Here is a 20,206-nt window from a genome sequence, read left to right on the forward strand (position 1 = left end):
GGCCAGGCTGGAGGGGCAAGATCCATAGGAGAACATGGGGGAAGGCATGCAGTGTGAGCAAGGTTTGCACTGGTCTGCAGTGGAAGAGGACCTGTAGCTACTCTAGAGAACAGCTGAGGGCAAGTCCACTGTTAGCAAGGGACAGGGCATACTGTCCTTGGCAAAGTAGGTGGAGAGTGTGCATACTGTGCTGGTTCCTGCAAGTATCTCTGCTGGGAGTCAGGGAGGGAAACGGTGCCCACCAGCTCTTTTGTTCTTGGAGAAGTCTCCCATAGGTCCCTGCCCCTCCAACACACATTCTGAGATTAGCAAATAAATCCTCCTATGTATCCAAGGTGTTTTTCAAATTGCTGCTTCTATGCTATGTCTCACCAGGGCTGTTTGTTATGCTGTCTCTTTAAGGGTAGGGATTCAGTTTCCTATCACTGTCCTTGCTCTCCCAGAGTTGAGCCTGCTGAATTTTTAAAGTTCCAGGTGTTAGGTGCCACTGATTTAAGAACTTGTGAAGTTAAGCCCCTCTGGCTTTCAAAGCCAAATATTATGGAGATTCATCTTCCCAGTGTGGGTCTCCCATGCCCGGGATGCCTAGGGTGGGGTCTGCTCCTCTTCCTTGTCATTGCCTGTGGTGTCCCTCCCTCCAGCAGACAGTCTTGCAGGTCAGTTTAGCTCCTGCCCACATCTTCGCCCTTCCCATCCTTTTCAATGTGGTGGCTTCCCTACACTTAGCTGTGGACAGTCTGTTTTGGCAGTCTTCAGGTCATTCTCTGGGTTATTCACACTGATGTGGGTGTTACCTAGGTGTATCTGTGGGACAAGGTGAGCTTAGGATCCTCTTATTTTACGATCATCCCAGGAGGTTTTTCCCTGGGTTTTCTTTTTATCTCTCATATACCCCCATAATGAGCACTGGACAGCAGGCCTGCAACCAATAACAGGTGTGCGTGCGCATACACACACCAAGAGAAAGCTACTCTATCTAGCCAAAAGACCAGGAGCAGGGAAGCCCAATAGACTTAGTGGGATTCCTAGCACTTGATCCACAACCTAGATCCTAGCAACAGTTTCATCAGCTGGCTGCAGAAGCGGCAAGAATTCTCAGTGACCGATCTACCACTAACAACAGCAAGAGAAAGTCTCTTGATGTACAAGCTCCCACTTCACAACCAGGGCACTGGCTGACAGACTGATTCACCCAGAAAGGTACTATTAGCAGAGTGTTGCATCTCCCTGTGTCCTCTGCCCAGTGACATAAGGAAATCCATGCCCAGTGGCTTCTGTATCTCAGTGAAGCTCAGTGTATCTCAATGGCTTCTGCCTCCCTCATCCCACACAAGGTAGCCCAGCTACACTGGGGATCCACATTAGCTTTCTGTCTCTGCAGATATCACCATTGAGCAGGAGTCCCAGCAGTACCAGAATATAAAGCATATCAGAATAGTATTGAAAGGGCTCTGAAAACTAAGCTGCCATTAGAAGTAAAGACTACAAAAGTAGGCCAGATCTATGCACTAAACCTAACAGCATGACTTCCTGCTAACATAGGAGATTTCAATAGATTCAAGTAGACTCAAGACTCTCTTGGGGTGCCTGGGTGGCTCAGTCGGTTAAGCATCCAACTTTGGCTCAGGTCATGATCTCATGATTTGTGAGTTCAAGCCCCACGTTGGGCTCTGTGCTGACAGCTAGGAGCCTGGAGCCTGCTTTGGATCCGTGTCTCCTTCTCTCTCTGTTCCTCCCCTGCTTGCGCTATCTTCTCTCTCAAAAATAAATAAAGGTTAAAAAAATTAAAAGAAAAAAGACTCTCTTAACATAATAACTGAAATGTCTAGGATACAACAAGTCACTGGTCATACCAAAAAAAGGCATGGCCAGGCATCAAAAACTGATAGAAGAATGACACTTTAAAGAAAAACAAAACATTTAGGAGAGTAGGTATCATTTTTCCATGATTCCCTCCATATTAGTTTCTTAGAGCTGATATAACAAAGAACAAAGCTGATGTGGCTTAAAACAAGAGAAATACACTCTCTCACAGTTCTGGAGCATTTATACTGAATCGCAGATATCATCAAAGACCTCTAATGTGTAGAATGGACCTGCCCTTGGCCTCCAGGACCCTACACTTTCCTAGATGACCTCCTTCCTTCCCAGTCATCCCTCTGCCATCTCTACTTCCTCAATGCAATTTTCTTTAACTTTACCAATTTCTAATCAATCTTAATTTTTCCTACTATAACATTAGAACATAGTTCTTGATCCACTACTGTTAACACATAAAAAAAGGTATACTTGTCACCCAGTAAAGCAACTCATAGGCATTTTTAAAAATTAATAAACACTCTATTGATTGTGTCCTTTGATGAATAGAAGTTTTTAAGTCTGGTGTACTCCCACTTATCTATTTTTGATTTGGTTATCTATACCTTGCTTGGTGTCATATCCCAGAAATCACTGCCAAATCCAATGTCATGAAACTTTTTCCCTAAGTTCTCTTCTAGTTTTGGGTCTTACATTTAGTTCTTTGATCCATTTTGAGTTAATTTTTATATATGGTATAAGGTATGGATCCAACTTTATTCTTTGGCACGCAGATATCCAGTTTTCCCTACACCATTTGTTAATGATACAGTCCTTTCCCCCACTGAATGGTCTTGGTACCCTTGTCTGAAATCATCTGGTCATATGGCTGAGGGTTTATTTCCAGACTTTCTATTCTATTCCACTGATCTATATGTCTGTCTTTATGCCAGTACTACTACACTGTTTGTTTACATAATGCTGTAATTAGGGTTTTTTTTAATTTTTTTTTAACATTTATTTTTTTTTGAGACAGAGAGAGAGAGAGAGAGCATGAACAGGGGAGGATCAGAGAAAGAGGGAGACACAGAATCTGAAACAGGCTCCAGGCTCTGAGCTGTCAGCACAGAGCCCGACGTGGGGCTCGAACCCACGGACCACGAGATCATGACCTGAGCCGAAGTCGGACGCTTAACCGACTGAGCCACCCAGGCACCCCTGTAATTAGTTTTGAAATCAGATTTTCCCTAATGTGTCTAAAATAACTTTCCCAGCATAACATTCTGACCACTTGGCCTACTCCTTGGAACAGCTTCCTGCTTCCTGATCATTGCTCACTCACCTGGGCACTGTTCTCCTGTCACTTCCCTCACAACCATCCAGGGCTCCTTCCCTTGCTCTAATGAAGAGATCACAGCCGGCTTAGAAATAGAAAGTCCTGGTTATAAGAAAAGAAATGGAGATGAAGTGGAAATTAAAGTACCCAAATACTATGATTCAGAACTGATCAAAATAAATAAACTATAGCACAACATGGCACTTGATAAAGTCTACAGAAGAAAAAAGAAAAAACTAAACACTCATATTTAGGTCAACTCAAGATTAAAAAAAACACAAATAAATAGGTGATAAAATGCTACTTAAATTAGATAAGATTTCTGTCCCTACTTTGCTATGAGGAAAAAAAAAAAAAAAAACAGCTTCCTGAGTATCCTTATTTCAGATATTTTTCAATGATATGTGAAAAGTTCTTAGACTGTAACTCCCAAATGCAAATTGTTTAAAAGAGAGCACATTAGTTGTAGGAAATGGAAGTGTTCATTTGAGCACTAAATAGTAAGTGATACTTCTTGATGCAGCCCATTGCTACATTAATTGGGAAAGCTATTTAGTTTTAACCTATGCTAGGGCACCTGCAGGTTTAGTACAGTGCAAATGAAAACAAAAGATGAAGTGGTTTCTTTGACCACTGAACTAATTAATAATTAATTAATATTAAGTTAATATTAAATAATTAAGCATAAGCTTTCCTGGTACAGAATTCCAATTCTGTTCTTTAATTATCAAGGAAGAATGTCAATTGTAAGTACCAGAGGAAGGTGTAAGGATGGGGAAAAGGGAAAATGAATGTGCACCTCTATCTAGGTGTGCTCATTTCTCTGCAAAGAGAAAAGTCACCTAGTTATTTGAAAAGTAGCCCTAAAATGCATGGGAAAGAAAGCAGAAAACAAGAAACCAAGAAACACATTCTAAATTATAAGAGGCAGATAATTTTACCCAGTGAAACCAAGTTGCTATAGTTCTCCAACATCACATCTTTGTACAAACTCCTCTGCGTAGGGTTCAGGCATTCCCATTCCTCCTGAGAGACATCTATAGCCACATCTTTGAACATCACCAACCCCTAAAATGACAAATCACAGTACTATTTTTGAAATTATAAGAAATATTTTTCAAAAGGAAGGAGAGGTGCTAAAAGAAAACATGCAAGACAGGAGTAGTGTATATAGTGGATAGTGAGTATATAGGCAAAGGTTGGAAGCTTGTGACATGTGTCAAAAAGGGATTCAGGGAACCTGGGGGCTCTAGTCGGTCAAGCGTCTAACTTCAGCTCAGGTCATCATGATCTCACAGTTCATGTGTTCAAGCCCCCTCATTGGGCTCTCTGCTGTCAGCACAGAACCGCTTTGGATCCTCTGCCCCGCCCCTCTCTGTCCCTCCCCTGCTCATGCTCTTTCTCTCAAAAATAAACTAAAAAAGGGTTTAGTGGGACTAACGTGGAGTGCCTACAGGTTCTTAAAAATTCAATTTCTGCAGACACATCCCTTACACAGGGTGGAAAACTGTTAAGTCATCTAGAAATTTAAAAAATAAGTAGAGGTTCCCAACTAAGTTAAATAGCTGGAAATTTTTTAATCTTTCCAGATGTGTCATGAACACCTCCATCTTGAGAAAAAGGACTTGAAGATTTTTCTTCATTATTATGATATCATGTCATAAGCATTTTTTACTTTTCAGGCAAATTCTTTAGTAAGTATCTAGTATAGCTTGTACTTTCCAAGGATAGATAGAACAACATTTCCCATCCCATATGCTCTTCTTCAGTATAATCTGGACATGCCCCCACACCATTTGTATAGGAACTATGTTCTCTGCCCTTGAACCGGATCCTGAGAAAACAAGTTAACTTACTCAACTTAAAGTATAGCAGAAATGACTTCTGAAGCTAGAATATAAAAATGTCTCCCTATCCAGTGAGAACCTACACCAATTCCTATAATGTAGATTTGAAAAAGTAAAAATTGTGGAAAAATTCGAAGATTTCTCATGTGTGATTCAATTAACCATTTTCCCCTGACAACAGCACTTCCGGTGAGGACATCTTAGCTGGGTGGCTGGTTTTTCTCCTACAGTCTCACTCTGCTCTCAATCTCACATTGTCCTCTCTGCTCCTCAGTGCTGGTGCCAACAACTGTCCCTCCTTCTCTAAAATCTAATGTCGCCATTTTATCAGACTATACATGCATTATTTCTACTTATTATAGTGATTAGCTGACATCCGGCTTTTTCCCCCCCTAGGACTTTTAGCTCCTGGCTCAGTGCCACTATCTCCAATACTACTCCTATATTAATTCTCAGTAATTTCAAATATCTATATAAGTATTCCAACTATTAACCTGGCCTCCCAATTCTCTCACCTCCTCTCCAATGATCTTGCCTTCCACTCTAGTTTACTCTTCAGGTCACTACCCTAGTAACTGCAACATCTCCAAAATATCAAGTGTCCTTCTCTCTGGTCACCTTTATTATTATTTTTTAATGTTTTATTTTATTTTAGGGAGAGAAAGCAGGGGAGGGGCAGAGAGAGAGAGAGGGAGACAGAGGATCCAAAGCAGGCTCTGCACTGACAGCAGAAAGTCCAATGTGGGGCTCAAACTCACCAATGACGGGATCATGACCTGTGCCAAAGTCGGACGCTTAATTGACTGAGCCACCTAGCTAGGCGCCCCACCTTTTTTTTTTTTTTAATTATTTAATTTCTTTTGAGAGAAAGAGAGAGACAACATGCGTGCATGAACAGGGGACGGGCAGAGAGAGAGGGAGAGGAAATTCCAAGCAGGTTCTGTGCTGTTAGAGTGCAATCTCTGGTCACCTTTACATTGTCACTCCCCACTCATACCTCTTCTCTTCTTACCCAACTCAAATTCTATGTTCAACTAATCATCTAACTTCATAATGACTGCTAAGATGAACTTCCTTTTCATACTTGCTTAGCAAAGCCTGAATCCTAGATAAATCTAACTCTCTTCTTACTCTGTCACTGTATCTATGTAGCCAAACATGACTAGAGAAAATAACCAACCTTAATGACGGGTTTTCATTTTATATTTTATTTTCCTTTCTTAAATGGTTCAGAACAACAACAACAAAAAAGATAAACATTCAGAGGTATTATTCCTAACCCTTTCCTTTCCATTGTCTCCCACCTCCTAACTGCTATAGATGAGCAATTTTATAAGGTTTTTTTTGTATGTCTTTGCAAAGTTTTTAAGCAATTATAAATACATATGTATGTATTATTTTTCACACTTTTACACAAAAGGTAATGTACTATAATATATGCATTGTTCTGTATTTGATTTTTGAATTCTAAGGTTAATGGTTTCCTTATTTTCCTATAGGTACATATCACCCATTTTTTGTATTTATCATAGTTTATTTAACGAGGCATCTATAAATGGACAATTGGTTGTTTCTAATCTTTTGCTATAAGAAGCAACAGTGCAATGAATACTTCTATAAATGTGTCATTTTGTATATACACAGATATATCTGTAACAGAAAATCTCAGAAATCAGATTGCTAGGTCAAAATGGAAAATGCACTTGTAATTTTGGTAGATGCTATCAAATTTGCCCTCCACAGCGGCTGGACGATTTTCTCAGATACCAGCAATATATGAGAGCACCTGTTTCCTCACAGCAAAGCCAGCAAAGTGTTTTGTCAAAATATTTTGTTTTTATCCATTTAATAAGGTAAAGAAATTGTATGTCAGTAGAATTTTAATTGGTATTTCTTGAATTATTTATTGAGTATTTTTTTAAGGGCTTTTTATGTTTCTTTTCCTGTGAAAATTCTGTTCATATACTTTGACTCTATCCTACTGGGCTGTTGGTCTCTTTTTTAAATTTCTTAGTCTTTATAGGGGTGTCTGGGTGGCTCAGTTGGTTAAGCGTCTGACTTCAGCTCAGGTCATGATCTCATGGTTTGTGAGTTCGAGCTCCCTGTCAGGCTCCATGCTGACAGCTCAGAGCCTGGAGCCTGCTTTATATTCTGTGTGTGTCTCTCTCTCTGCCCCTCCCTCACTCATGTGCACTCTCTCTCAAAAATAAATGTTAAAAAAATTAAAAAATAATAAATTTCTTAGTGTTTATAAATTAGATAAGTTTAGCATCTGTGCATGAATTGTAAATACTTTCCCAATTTTGTAATTTCTCTTCTGACTTTGCTTACCAGTGTTTCTTGCCATACAGAAGTTTTTTTATTTTTATGTAGTCAAATTTGTTAATACTTTCTCTTTTAGTTTCTACAATTTTGAGTCCTAGTTAGGCAGTTCTTCCTCACATCAAAGTTATGTAGGAATTCTCCCATGTTTTAATCTGGTAATGTTATAATTGCATTTTAAAAACTTAAATAACTCAATTTAATTGGAGCTTATCCGATATGGTACATGAGATAAAGACTGGGCTTATTATTTTCCAACATGACTACCTAGCTATCCAATACCATTCGTCAAGTCTATCTTTAACCAAGGAGGTAAAAGAACTGTACCGTGAAAACTGTAAGATGCTGATGAAAGAAAAGTGAAGAAGACACATCTGAAAAGATATTCTATGCATAAGGAAATGGAAGAATTAACATTGTTAAAATGTCCACACTACTCAAAGGAATCTACAGATTCAATGTAATCCTTCAAATCCCAGTGGCATTTTTCACAGAAATACAACAAACAATCCTAAAATTTGCACGGAACCACCAAAGACCTCAAATAACCAAAACAATCTTGAGAAAAAGGAACAAAGCTGGAGACATCACATGTCCTAATTTCAACCACATTACAAAGCTATCGTAATCAAAATAGTATGGTATTGGCATAAAAACAGACACATAGATCAATGAAACAGAACAGGGAACCCAAATACCACATACAGTCAATTAATTTATGACAAAGGAGCCAAGAATATACAGTGAGAAAAGGACAGTCTCTTCAATAAATGGTGATGGGAAAACTGGACAGCCATATGCATAACAATGAAACTGTAGCACTCTTATACCATACACAAAAATCAACTCAAAATGGATTAAAGACTTGAATGTAGAACCTGAAACTATAAAACTTCTAGAGGCAATCATACAGGTAAAGGTACTTGACACTGGTCTTGGTGATGATTTTTTTGGATTTGAAGGGCAAAGAAGAGCAAGAGCAGAAGAAGAGCCAGAAGAGCAAAGGCAACAAAAGCAAACATAAACAAATGGGACTATATCAAACTAAAAACCTTCTTTATAACAAAGGAAACCATCAAAAAAAGGAAAAGGCAACTTACAGGGAGAAAATTTTTGTAAATCATGTATCTGATAAGGATTTAATATTCAAAATATATAAAGGACTCCTACAACTCAATAGCAGAAGAAAACAAATAATAAATAATCTGATTTAAAAATGGGAAGAGGAATCAACAAAACTAAAAGGAAATTGATGGAATGGGAAAAGATATTTGCAAATGACATATCAGATAAAGGGTTAGTATCCCAAAGCTACAAATAACTTACCAAATTCAACTCCCAAAAAAACAAATAATCCAGTGAAGAAATGGGCAGAAGACAAGAATAGACACTTTTCCAAAGAAGACATCCAGATGACCAACAGATACATGAAAAGATGCTCAGTCCCTCATCATCAGGGAAATACAAATCAAAACCACACTGAGATACCACCTTATACCCGTCAGAGTGTCTAAAATTAACAACTCAGGAAACAATAGATACTGGCAAGGATATTATGAAACGGGAACCCTCTTGCACTATTGGTGGGAACGTAAACTGGTGCAGCCACTCTGGAAAGCAGTGTGGAGGTTCCTCAAAAAATTAAAAATAGAACTACCCTATGACCCAGCAATAGCACTACTAGGAATTTATCCAAAGGATACAGGAATGCTGACTCACAGGGCACATGTACCCCAATGTTTATAACAGCACTTTCAACAATAGCCAAATTATGGAAAGAGCCTAAATGTCCATCCACTGATGAACAGATAAAGAAGATGTGGGTTATATATAGAATGGAATACCACTTGGCAATGAGAAAGAATGAAATCATGCTATTTGGGGCAATGTGGATGGAACTGGAGGGTATTATACTAAGTAAAATAAGTCAGTCAGAGAAAGAAAGATATATGTTTTCACTCATATGTGGAACTTAAGAAACTTAACAGAAGACCATGGGGGAAGGAAAGGGGAAAAAATAGTTACAAACAGAGAGGGAAGTAGGCAAACCATAAGAGACTCTTAAATACAAAAAACAGAGGGCTGATGGGGGACGGGGGAGAGGGGAAAATGGGTGATGGGCATTGAGGAGGGCACTTGTTGGGATGAGCACTGGGTGTTGTTACGTAAGTGATGAATCACGGGAATCTTCCCCAAAAAACAAGAGCACACTGTACATACTGTATGTTAGCCAATTTGACAATAAATTATATTTATTTTTAATTTTTTTTAAACATTTATTTTTGAGAGACAGATAGAGACAGAGCATGAGCAGGGGAGGAACGGAGAGAAAGGGAGACACAGAATCTGAAGCAGGCTCCAGGCTCCGAGCTGTCAGCACAGAGCCCGATGGGGGGCTCAAACTCATGAACCAGATCATGACCTGAGCTGAAGTCAGATGCCCAACTGACTGAGCCATTCAGGCGCCCCAACAATAAATTATATTTAAAAAAAAAATTAAAAAATACAAATGGGAAGAGAATCTGAAAAGACATTTTTCCAAGGAAGACATAAAAACAGCCAACAGTTACATGAAAAGGTGTTTAAAATCACTGATCATCAGGGAAATGCAAATCAAAACCACAATGAGATATCTCCTTGTACCTATTAGAATGGCTATTATCAAAAAGACAATACATAACAAGCATTGGCAAGGATGTGGAGAAAAGGGAACCCTTGTGCACTGTTGGTGAGAAATGTAAACTGATGAACCTACTATGGAAAACAATATGAAGATTCCTCAAAAAAATTGAAAATAGAACTACCATATGATCCAGCAATTCCACTTCTGGGTAATTATCTAAAGGAAATGAAAATATCTACTTGAAAAAATACTGGGACTTCCATGTTCACTGCAGCATTATTTATAATAGGCAACACAATAAAACAACCTAAATGTCCACCAAAGGATGAATGGATACGGAAAATGTGATACAGACACACTCACACACAACTATTATTCAGCCATTAAACAAAACAAGGAAATCTTACCATTTCCAACAACTTGGATGGACCTTGATGGCATTATACTAGGTGAAGTAAGTCAGACAGAGAAAGACAAATACCACATGATCTCATTTATGTGTGAAATCTAAAAACAGAAAACAAAAATCAAACTCATAGGTACAGAGAACAGACTGGTGGCTGTCAGAGGCACAGGGAGATGGGTGGGCAAAATGGAAGAAGGTGGTCAAAAGGTTATAAACTTCCAGTGATAAAATTAATAAACCCTTGGGAGATATAATGTACAACATGGTGACTATGGTTATAAATACTCTATTGTATATTTGAAAGTTGCTAAATGACTAGATCTGAAAAGTTCTCATCACAAGAAAAAAACTTGTAAGTATGTGTGGTAATGAATATTAACTAGACTCACTATGGTGATCACTTTGTAACATATACATAACATATACATATACTGAACTATATTGTGCACCCAAAACTAACATGACCGGCCAATTATATCTTAATAAAAAAGTCCATCATTAGTCTACTGTTTTGAGATGTCACTTTTATCCATATTAAATTACCATTTGCAGGTACATTTCTAGATTTTTCTATTCCATTCTTTTGATCTATTTATAAATCAGTACCATGGTGTTTTAAGTATCATGCTTTACATTATGTATAATTATATAAATTATCTAGTAGAACTTATTTCTTCTCTAATAAGGGATTAACAAGATTCAGAATCACAGCCAACAATATATAATATACAATGTCGAGTACACAATCAAAAATCATTAGGGGTGTGGGGCGCATGGGTGGCTCAGTCAGTTGAGTGCCCAACTTCGGCTCAGGTCATGATTTCGTGGTCCGTGGGTTCCAGCCCTGCATCAGGCTCTGTGTTGACAGCTCAGAACCTTGAGCCTGCTTCAGATTCTGTGTCTTCCTCTCTCTCTGCCCCTCCCCCACTCTGTGTGTGTCTCTCTCTCTCTCCTTCAAAATAAACATTAAAAAGAATTTTTTTAATCATTAGATTACTAGTAAAATATTTACTAGAAATACAAAAAAGAAGAAAATGTAACCCATACTCAAAAGAAAATCACCTAATAGAAACACAAATAAATGATTCAGATGTTGAAATTAGTTAGCAAAGATTTGAGAACTTTAGGTACTTTTAAAAAGAACCAAAGGCAAATCCTGAAATTGAGAAATAAAAATTCACTGGATGGATCTATAGCAGATTAAGCACAATAGAAGAAAAGATCAGTAAATTTCAAGACAAGTCCATAGGAATCACTCACTGAAAGTCCAGAGAGAAGACTGAAAAAAAATTTAAAAAGCGAAAAGAGCCATAATGTTCCATGAGACACTTGTCAATCCAACATATGTGTAATTGGAGACTCAGAAGAGCAAAACAAGGCTAAAAAAATCTTTAGAAACATTTGGGAAAATATTTTCAAATTTCATTTTTTAAATATTTATTTATTTATTTATTTTTGAGAGAGAGGACAAGTGGGGGAGGGGCAGAGAGCGAGAGAGAGAGGGAGACACAGAGTCTGAAGTAGGCTCCAGGCTCTGAGCTGTCAGCACAGACCCTAACGTGGGGCTTGAACTCACAAACCATGAGATCATGACCTGAGCTAACCAACTGAGCCACCCAGGCACTCCCAAATTTCATTTTTAAAAAAGCAACTCATAGATTCAAGAAGCTAAATGAACCCCAAGTAACATAAAAACAAAGAATACTAGGGGCACCTAGCTGGCTCAATTGAGAGAGCACGATCTCAGGGTCACGAGTTAGAGCTCCACATTGGGTGTAGAGATTACTTAAATAAAAGTTTGAAAAAAAACACACAAAGAATACTATACCTGTGATCATTATAAACAGCCCACTGAACACCAAGGAAAATGAAAAAAAAAATCTAGTAACAATGGAGGCAAGACAGTATCGTTAAAATGCTGAAAGAAAGCTGTCAACCCCTAATTCTATATCCAACTGAAATCTTTCAGAATTGATGGGGAAATAAAGCTTGGGGTTTTGTGTGTGTATTCTGGTTTGTTTTTTGAGAGAAATGAAAGCTGAGAGGTTTGTAGCACAGAAGACCTGTGTTATTAAAAATGTTAAAGCAAGTTCTTCAGGGGGACAAAAAATTGACATTAGGTAAAACCTTCTATACACAGAGGAATGAAGAGTACCAGAAATGGTAAATCGGGGGGTAAATAGAAAAGATATCATTTTAATTTCAGAATTTCTTCAAAAGATAATTGAAGAAAGAAAAGCACTGTGGTTTTATGTATTTAGAAATAAAATATATGACAACAGAAAAAAAGTGTGAGGGGAAAATGGAAGTATCTAGCTATAAGATTTCTGCATTATTTGTGAAGTTGTATAAAATAATTAGAAGACTGTGGGGCACCTGGGTGGCTCAGTTGATTAGGCGTCCGACTTCAGCTCAGGTCATGATTTCATGGTTCGTGAGTTCCAGCCCCACGTCGGGCTTTATGCTGACAGCTCAGAGCCTGGAGCCTGCTTCAGATTCTGTTTCTCTCTCTCTGCCCCTCCCCTACTCGCGCCCTGTCTCTCTCTCTCAAAAACAAATGTAAAAAAAAATTTTTTTTTCTTTTTAAATACTAGAAGACTATAATTATCTATTTTTAAGGGCATATTGGAAGCTGCCTGGGTGGCTCAGTTGGTTAAGCATCTGACTCTTGATTTCCACTTAGGTCAGATTTCATAGTTCATGAGATCGAGCCCTGCAGTTGGCTCTATGCTGACAGCACAGAGTCTAGTTGGGATTCTCTCTCTGCCCCTTCCCCACTTGTGCTTGCTTTCTCTCTCTCTCTCTCAAAATAAATAAGTAAACTTAAAAAATTAAAATAAAAGCATATTAGAAACCTTAGAACAGTCCCTAAAACAATAAAAGAGTAAAAATAGTATAGCTAATAATCCTATAATGGAGATAAATAAAATACTAAAAAAATAGTGGAGATACATGAAATACTAAAAAATATAACATGTGTCCAAGAGAAGGCAGGAAAATGGGGGGGGGGGGGGGAGGAAGAACAGATGACAAGAAAATAAATTAAAACTTAATAATTACGTTGAATTTAAACAGTCCATGGAGAGGTCAGCAAACTTTTTCTGAAAAGGCTCACTTAGTAAATATTTTAGGCTCTATGAGTCACATATAGTCCCCACCACATATTCTTCTTTATTTATTTATAACCCTTCAGAAATGCAGAATCCTGCATAGATTGAGGCTGTAGGCTGGACTAGGCCAGCATGCCACAGATTGCCAACCCCTAGTCTAGATACTTGAAGGTAGAGATTATCAGACTAAATAAAAAAGTAGAACTGCACTATGTGCTGTTATATGAGATACACTTAAAATCAGTTAAAATGAAAAGGATAGGGAAAAGATATGCCACGATGTAACAATAAAAGAAACCTGAAGCAGTTATATTAATAAAGAGAACAGAATGCAAGAAAAAGAGTATTACCAAAAGGAACATTTCATAATAAAGGGGTCAGTTCATCAAGAGGACTTACAAATCTTGGGGCACTTGGCTGGTTCAGTTGGAAGAACATGCAACTCATATCTCAGTGTTGTGAGTTTGAGCCCCATGTTGGGTGTAGAGATCACTTAAAAATAAATAAATAAACAGGGGCACCTCAGTGGCTCAGTCGGTTAAGTGCTGACTTCGGCTCAGGTCATGATCTCACAGTTCGTGAGATTGAGCCCTGCATTAGGCTTTGTGCTGACACCTCAGAGCCTGAAGCCTGCTTCAGATTCTGTGTCTCCTCTCTCTGCCCTTCCCCCAGTCACACTCTGTCTCTCTCTCTCTCTCTCTCTCAAAAATAAAATAAACATTAAAAAAATTTTTTTAATAAATAAAATACAAACAAAAAAAAGAGGACATGGCAATCCTAAATATGCACGCACCTAACAGAATTTCAAAACACATAAAGCAAAACTGACAGAACTGTAACAGATAAATCTGCAGCTTTATTTGTAGATTTTAGCAGTCCTCTCTCAGTAATTGATAGACCAAGGGACCAAAAGATTAGAAACATAGAACACTTGATCACCACTACAAACCACTTGATTTCATTGATAAACACGCTAACAATAGTATAACACCCTTTTTTTTTCTCAAATGCACATTGAGCATTGACCAAGACAGTACACATTTTGGACCATAAAACAAGTTTCAATAAATTTAAAAGGATCAACGTTCCAGAGTATGTTCTCTGACCACAACAGAAGTAAATCATGAATTAAATGAATTAAAAAAGAAATTCAGAAAGACCTGAATTCAGAATTCAGAAAGATCTAAAAAGTCCCCCAAAATTTGGAAGTTAAAGAAGACTCTTCTAAGTGGCCCATCGCTAAAAGAAAAAACAGAATTATGAACTCAGAAAAGAAGAGAAAATTAAGCACAAAGTATGCAGAAAGAAGGAAAGAATAAGATCAGTAATCAATGAAATAGCAATCTAACCAATGGTAAACTGGAGAGAAAAATCAGTAAAACTAAAAGCTAGTTCTTTGAAAAGATCAATAAAATTGATAAACTGTATATTGATCAAGAAAAATAGACATGAATTATCAATATCTGACAGGCATTAAAAGGATAATAAGAGAATATTATAAACAGCTTTATGCTAATAAATTTGACATCAAAATGGAAATAAACTAATTCCTTACAAGATAAATTACTAACTTGATTCAAGAAGAAATAAAATCCCCAAAAGCCCTGTCAATTAAAGAAATTAAAGTCTCTCCATGAAGAAAACTCCATTGTGTTTGCTTTCTACTGCTGCTACGACAAATACAGTAGCTTAAAACAACACATTTATCATCTTACAGTCTGTATGTTAAAGGTCCAGCAAGGGTTTCTGTAGACTAACTCAAGGTGCCAGCAGGGCTGTGTACCTTTCTGATGACTCTAGGAAAGAGTCTATTTCCTTGCCTTTTCCTTGTCTTGCCAAGTTTCTGGAGGCCACTTAGGTAGGTCATGGACCCCTTCCTCCATCTTCAAAGCCAGGAGTATGCATATTCCATTCTCACATCTCCCTCTGACCCTGATTCTTCAGATAATCCAAAATAATGTCCCCATCTCAAAATCATTAATTTAATCACATCTGCAAATTCCCTTTTGCCAGATAAGGTACCATATTCACAGGTTCCAGGATTAGCATGTAGATAATACTGGGGGTCATTATTCTGCCTACCACAGGTGCATTTGTTGTTGAAGTCTATCAGACAATTAAGGAAGAAATAACACAATTCAAAAAATTCTTCAGGAAACAGAAGAGGATGCATTTCTTGACTTATTTTATAAATTAACGTAGAATAAAGACATTTTCATATAAAGGACGTTGAGAGTATTTATCATCAGAAAACACAAACTATAGGAAATGCTGAAGGAAGATCTTCCAGCTAAAAAGAAATGATATAGGAGCACCTGGGTGGCTTAGTCGGTTAAGCACCCGACTTTGGCTCAGGTCATGATCTTACAGCTTGTGGGTTTGAGCCCCACATCAGGTTCTGTGCTGACAGCTCTCTCACTGTTTCGATTTCTTTGTCTCCCTCTCTCTGTCCCTCTTTGGCTTGCACTGTCTCTGTCTCTCAAAAAATGAATGTATGTTAAAAAAATAATAATAAAATTTAAAATTAAAAACAAAAAGAAATTCTATCAAACAGAAATTCAGATCTCAAGAAGTGAGAGTAGCTGAAAATAGTATATACATGGATGCATTTGCAAATAATCCAATAAAGTATTTTTTCAAGACCCTTCACTTCTGTGGATTTTCCCTTTAAAATTTTTATATTGTGCTTTCTTTTTCTTTCCTAATTTGAGATTTGTCATATTATCTTATTAATGATGTTTTTCCTGTTTTCTAACACATATAATTTTTATTTTTATAAATCCCCTCCATATGTCCTACTACTTCCTTTCAACTTAAATATTTTCATTATTTTTGTTAGAAGGACTTAAAGCTGTAACTTTTCCCTTAGAGTCTTACTTAAACTAAATCCCATGGGTTCCAAAATATAGTACTATCATTGAGTACTAGAAATCCTTTGCTTTTAGATTATATTTCTTCTTTGATCCAGGAGTTATTGAGATGGATTTTACAAATTGTTGCTAAGAGTAACTTTATTTTTCTGATTTTGTTGTTATCTTAGCTGCATTTGTGTTCAGAGAACATGGTTTATCATTTCTACTTATTTGGACTTCAGTGTGGCCTAATATTTTATCATTTTTTCTGAATGGTCTATGGAGACTTGAAAAGAATGTATATTCATCATTACTAGGATACAGAATTGAATATATATCAAAAAGGTAGGTTTGATGGAGTATTTCATCCTTACAAAATGTGTTCACTTGGCCTGACTTTGACTAAAAGGGTTAATTAGTATCCTCTATCACTTTCTTCTACTATCTGCTTTCCTATTTGCTCAAGGAAATTTGATGGTATACTATTTGATACATGTGCATTTATAACTATTTTGTCTTCATTTTGAAATGTATACCTTAGAATTACATAGTGCCCTTCTTTGCCATGTTTAATGGTGGGATATAGCCTGAATTTTTGTCTGTTTTTGGTTTCCATTTGTCTGGTATACTTTATCCATCCTTTCATTAAATTTTCTGAATCACTTAAGTGTCTAATGCAGAGAGTTGAGTTTTTGAGACTCAATCTAAAGGCCTTTTTCTTTTAATAGGCGAGTTAAAAATCATGTATATTTACTGATAGGACATATATTTGTTTTTTGGTCTTTGTTTTATCTTGTAATTATTTTGCTCTTTACATATACACACTGTGTGTGTGTGTGTGTGTGTGTGTGTGTGTGTGCGCGCGCGCGCGCCTGTGTGCCTTAAATCTTAAGTCTGGTGTTATATAAATTAGTTATTTTTCTCTCTCTCACTACAAGTTAAGTTTCATAAGGGACAATTTGTAGGTGTCTTTTTCCCCTGCCCCCCCCCCCACTGATTTATTCATAGTTACCTAGAAGAGTGCCTGTCACATAGCAGGTACTCAATAAATAATTATTAAATCACCTCATCAAACAAGAGAAACATTTCTGACAAGAGAAACATATTTCCCTCGAATACTATTTTTGTTCTCTCCTTCCCTTGGCAGAAGGCTGAACATATGGGAAATGAAAAATGACTTACTGAATGAGTATAAGAACACTGGTTAGAAAGAAGAGGAGCAAAAAAGGAAGACTTTGAATTTTTGAAACCAACACTTACTCACTAGTCAGTTATTGTATGATAATCAATTGGCCAACAATATCAGGATGAAGAATGCTAATACTCCTATGACTATATAAAAAAAAAAAAAAGACTGTATCAATTAGGAACAAAAAAACCCACCAACTTACATGGGCCATGGCTTTTTTTTAGAATTCAATGTATTTATTAGTCCTCTTCTTAGTTCCACTTTAGAAGAAACTCACAGTCCAAAGAAAGTATTGCTGGATGAAAGGGGTTTAAAACAAAAGACATCAGATGGTCTTGCCTCTTAGCGCCCAAAGTGCTAATGTAGAATGACATTTTTCTTCCCCCTACATGTCTACTATGCCCAGTCCCCATACACACATACATAAACTGTTAGAGAGGAATTGGACAAATCCCAACCTTACTCAAAACAAGGAGGGAAGCCAGGTATAACAGGATGGATTCAAGAAAGACTGGAGCCAGGTTTTTTAGCAAGAAAGATTTAGAGAGGCAGACCAGTGTCCAAACCCTATGATAAAATGGACCCAACCAACATGTTCAGACTTATCCTGACAAGATCTTCACTGAAATAAAAGGGAAAAGATAAAGGAAATAGACATTACAAAAAATCAGGGATAGAAAATGATCCAATGATCACTTGGATCTAAACGATCCAACGAGGGGTGCCTGGGTGGCTCAGTCAGTTAAGCACCCAACTTTGGCTCAGGTCATGATCTCACAGTTTGTGAGTTCGAGCCCCACGTCGGGCTATGTGCTGACAGCTCAGAGCCTGGAGCCTGCTTCAGATTCTGGGTCTCCCTCTCTCTTTGCCCTTCCTCCACTCACGCTCTCTCTCTCAAAAATAAATATTAAAAAAAAAATTTTTTAAGGTTCCAACAAATGTCTCACAAGAATTTCAAAAATAGAGACTGATGGTACACAGATGGAAAAGAAAAAATAAATAGAACAAAAATTTCCAGAACAAAATAAATACTTGAGACTTCAGTTTGAAGTACTGGTGAAATTAAAAAATCACACCTGGGGGCACCTGAGTGGCTTAGTCAGTTAAGCGTCCCACTCTTGGTTTCAGCTCAGGTCATGATATCATGGGTTCATGAACTCCAGCCCTGCACTGGGTTCCCTGCTGCCTGTGAGGAGCCTGCTTGAGATTCTTTCTCTCCCCCGCCTCCCCCCCACCCACTCTCTCAAAATAAACATAAAAAAAATAAATAAATAAACCTCTTAAAAAAAAAATCACACCTGGAAGCATCCTGGAAAATCTTCTGAAATTTATTCCTGAGTACAGACAAAAAAACCTAAATATCTTATAATAAAGAATTACAAAACAGTGTGTATTGTAGTCTAATCTTTGGCGGGAAAATACATACATATATGCACAAATATATATATGCATATATGTATGCATGTAAGGAAGGTGAAAGCATTTGTAATAAGGTGTTCAGAGTGGTTGAAAAATTACAGACAACTTTAGTTTAAATGAAGTAATATAATAAAAAAATTTTTAAGTTAATATGAACATTTCAGATAAGAAACAGTACATAATAAATAATCTTAGACACTGATTTTGGATGTGCAATAGTGCCATTCTTTCCTCCTACTCTAGGCGTTTTTAAGGTGAATGGCAGAAGTAGTGAGGTAGAGAGTGGAGAAGAACTAGGAGACACCAGGCCTTTCCCAAATAATCTCCACACCCAACGTGGGGCTGGAACTGACAACCCAGAGATCAAGAGTTGCATACTCTGCTGCCTGAGCCCCCAACCAAGCCTTTCTTGAAGCTTAAAAATTGTGTGACCTTGAGGTGATGTGGAGTAGACATTGTCTGTGGCCATGGTAACTATATTTCTATGATACTTGGTGATGTGTATGAGTTCTTCAGATAATTGTTGGGGATAAGGGCTAAGTGGGTATGAGGGCGGTGTGTGGTTGGGGAGGGGTTATTTTGTTTTGTTTTACCATACTTGTGGCTTTGTCCAAGGATGTGTGATGATAAACGTGGGTTGGATAATGTGATTTTGCCTTGTGTTGTATGAATCTACAAGTGACTACTGGAATGTCTCCCTAACTGACTGATTAGGTGAGCCTGGGTGTACTGATTTGTGGAACTGTGCTTTTCTCTTTTATGCAAGTATATGGGGCTTACACAAATAACCACCCGCAATCACAGTCACAATCACATACAAACCCCATTCACACAAATGGTCGTGCAGACAATTACACTGTCACAAAAGCACGATCCCGAATCCAGTCGCTGTCACAACAAACAGCCAAATTTACTTATACACTTAAACTCTATAGTTTCCTTCACACACTCACAACAACCCAACCTATCCACCCTAGGGCAGCTCCCACACTTAAGAGGCCTAACACTCCAGACACTCCTCTTACCAAGCCCTCGAGCTCCAGGATTCCTTACCTTCAGCATCCTCAGGAAAGGTTCTAGTCCAAATTCTGATTCGCATTCCAGGCGAGGCCGGACGCCTCGCCCGGCACACACCACTGCCTCACCGACCTCGGCGGCCGACTTTCCCACCGGAAGTAGCGTTGGACCACAGTGTCTTCTGGGAAACGTAGTCCGAAAGGGAAAACCACCCCCACCCCCCCCACCCCCCCCGGAACTGAACCAGGTAAATCTTCCAGGCTTCGGGATGCACCTGCGCAGCTTCGT

The 20,206-nt window shown here is 37.9% G+C and overlaps 1 protein-coding gene across 7 annotated transcripts in view; it reads right to left on the minus strand.

Annotated features, from left to right (window-relative positions):
• The window catches only part of ZNF461 (zinc finger protein 461), a 31,356-nt gene extending 11,230 nt beyond the window's left edge, over window positions 1-20,126 (minus strand). The window contains exons 1-5 of one of the 7 annotated variants that reach the window (XM_060652110.3): window positions 19,955-20,126; window positions 17,685-17,777; window positions 10,333-10,432; window positions 4,075-4,201; window positions 3,140-3,235 (exon numbers count right to left, since the gene is read on the minus strand). In XM_060652110.3, coding sequence (XP_060508093.1) covers window positions 3,140-3,235; window positions 4,075-4,201; window positions 10,333-10,335 — 226 coding nt within the window. In that variant the 5' untranslated portion in view covers window positions 10,336-10,432; window positions 17,685-17,777; window positions 19,955-20,126. Of the gene's footprint in view, window positions 1-3,139; window positions 3,236-4,074; window positions 4,223-10,332; window positions 10,433-17,684; window positions 17,778-19,954 lie in introns of all 7 variants that reach the window. The other 6 variants (XM_060652112.3, XM_060652111.3, XM_060652108.3 and 3 more) reach the window with 6 other exon arrangements.
• Between the last annotated feature and the right edge of the window lie 80 nt (window positions 20,127-20,206).

Source organism: Panthera onca, chromosome E2 (genome assembly GCF_046562875.1).
Source record: "Panthera onca isolate mPanOnc1 chromosome E2, mPanOnc1 haplotype 2, whole genome shotgun sequence".
Taxonomy (NCBI): Eukaryota; Metazoa; Chordata; class Mammalia; order Carnivora; family Felidae; genus Panthera; species Panthera onca.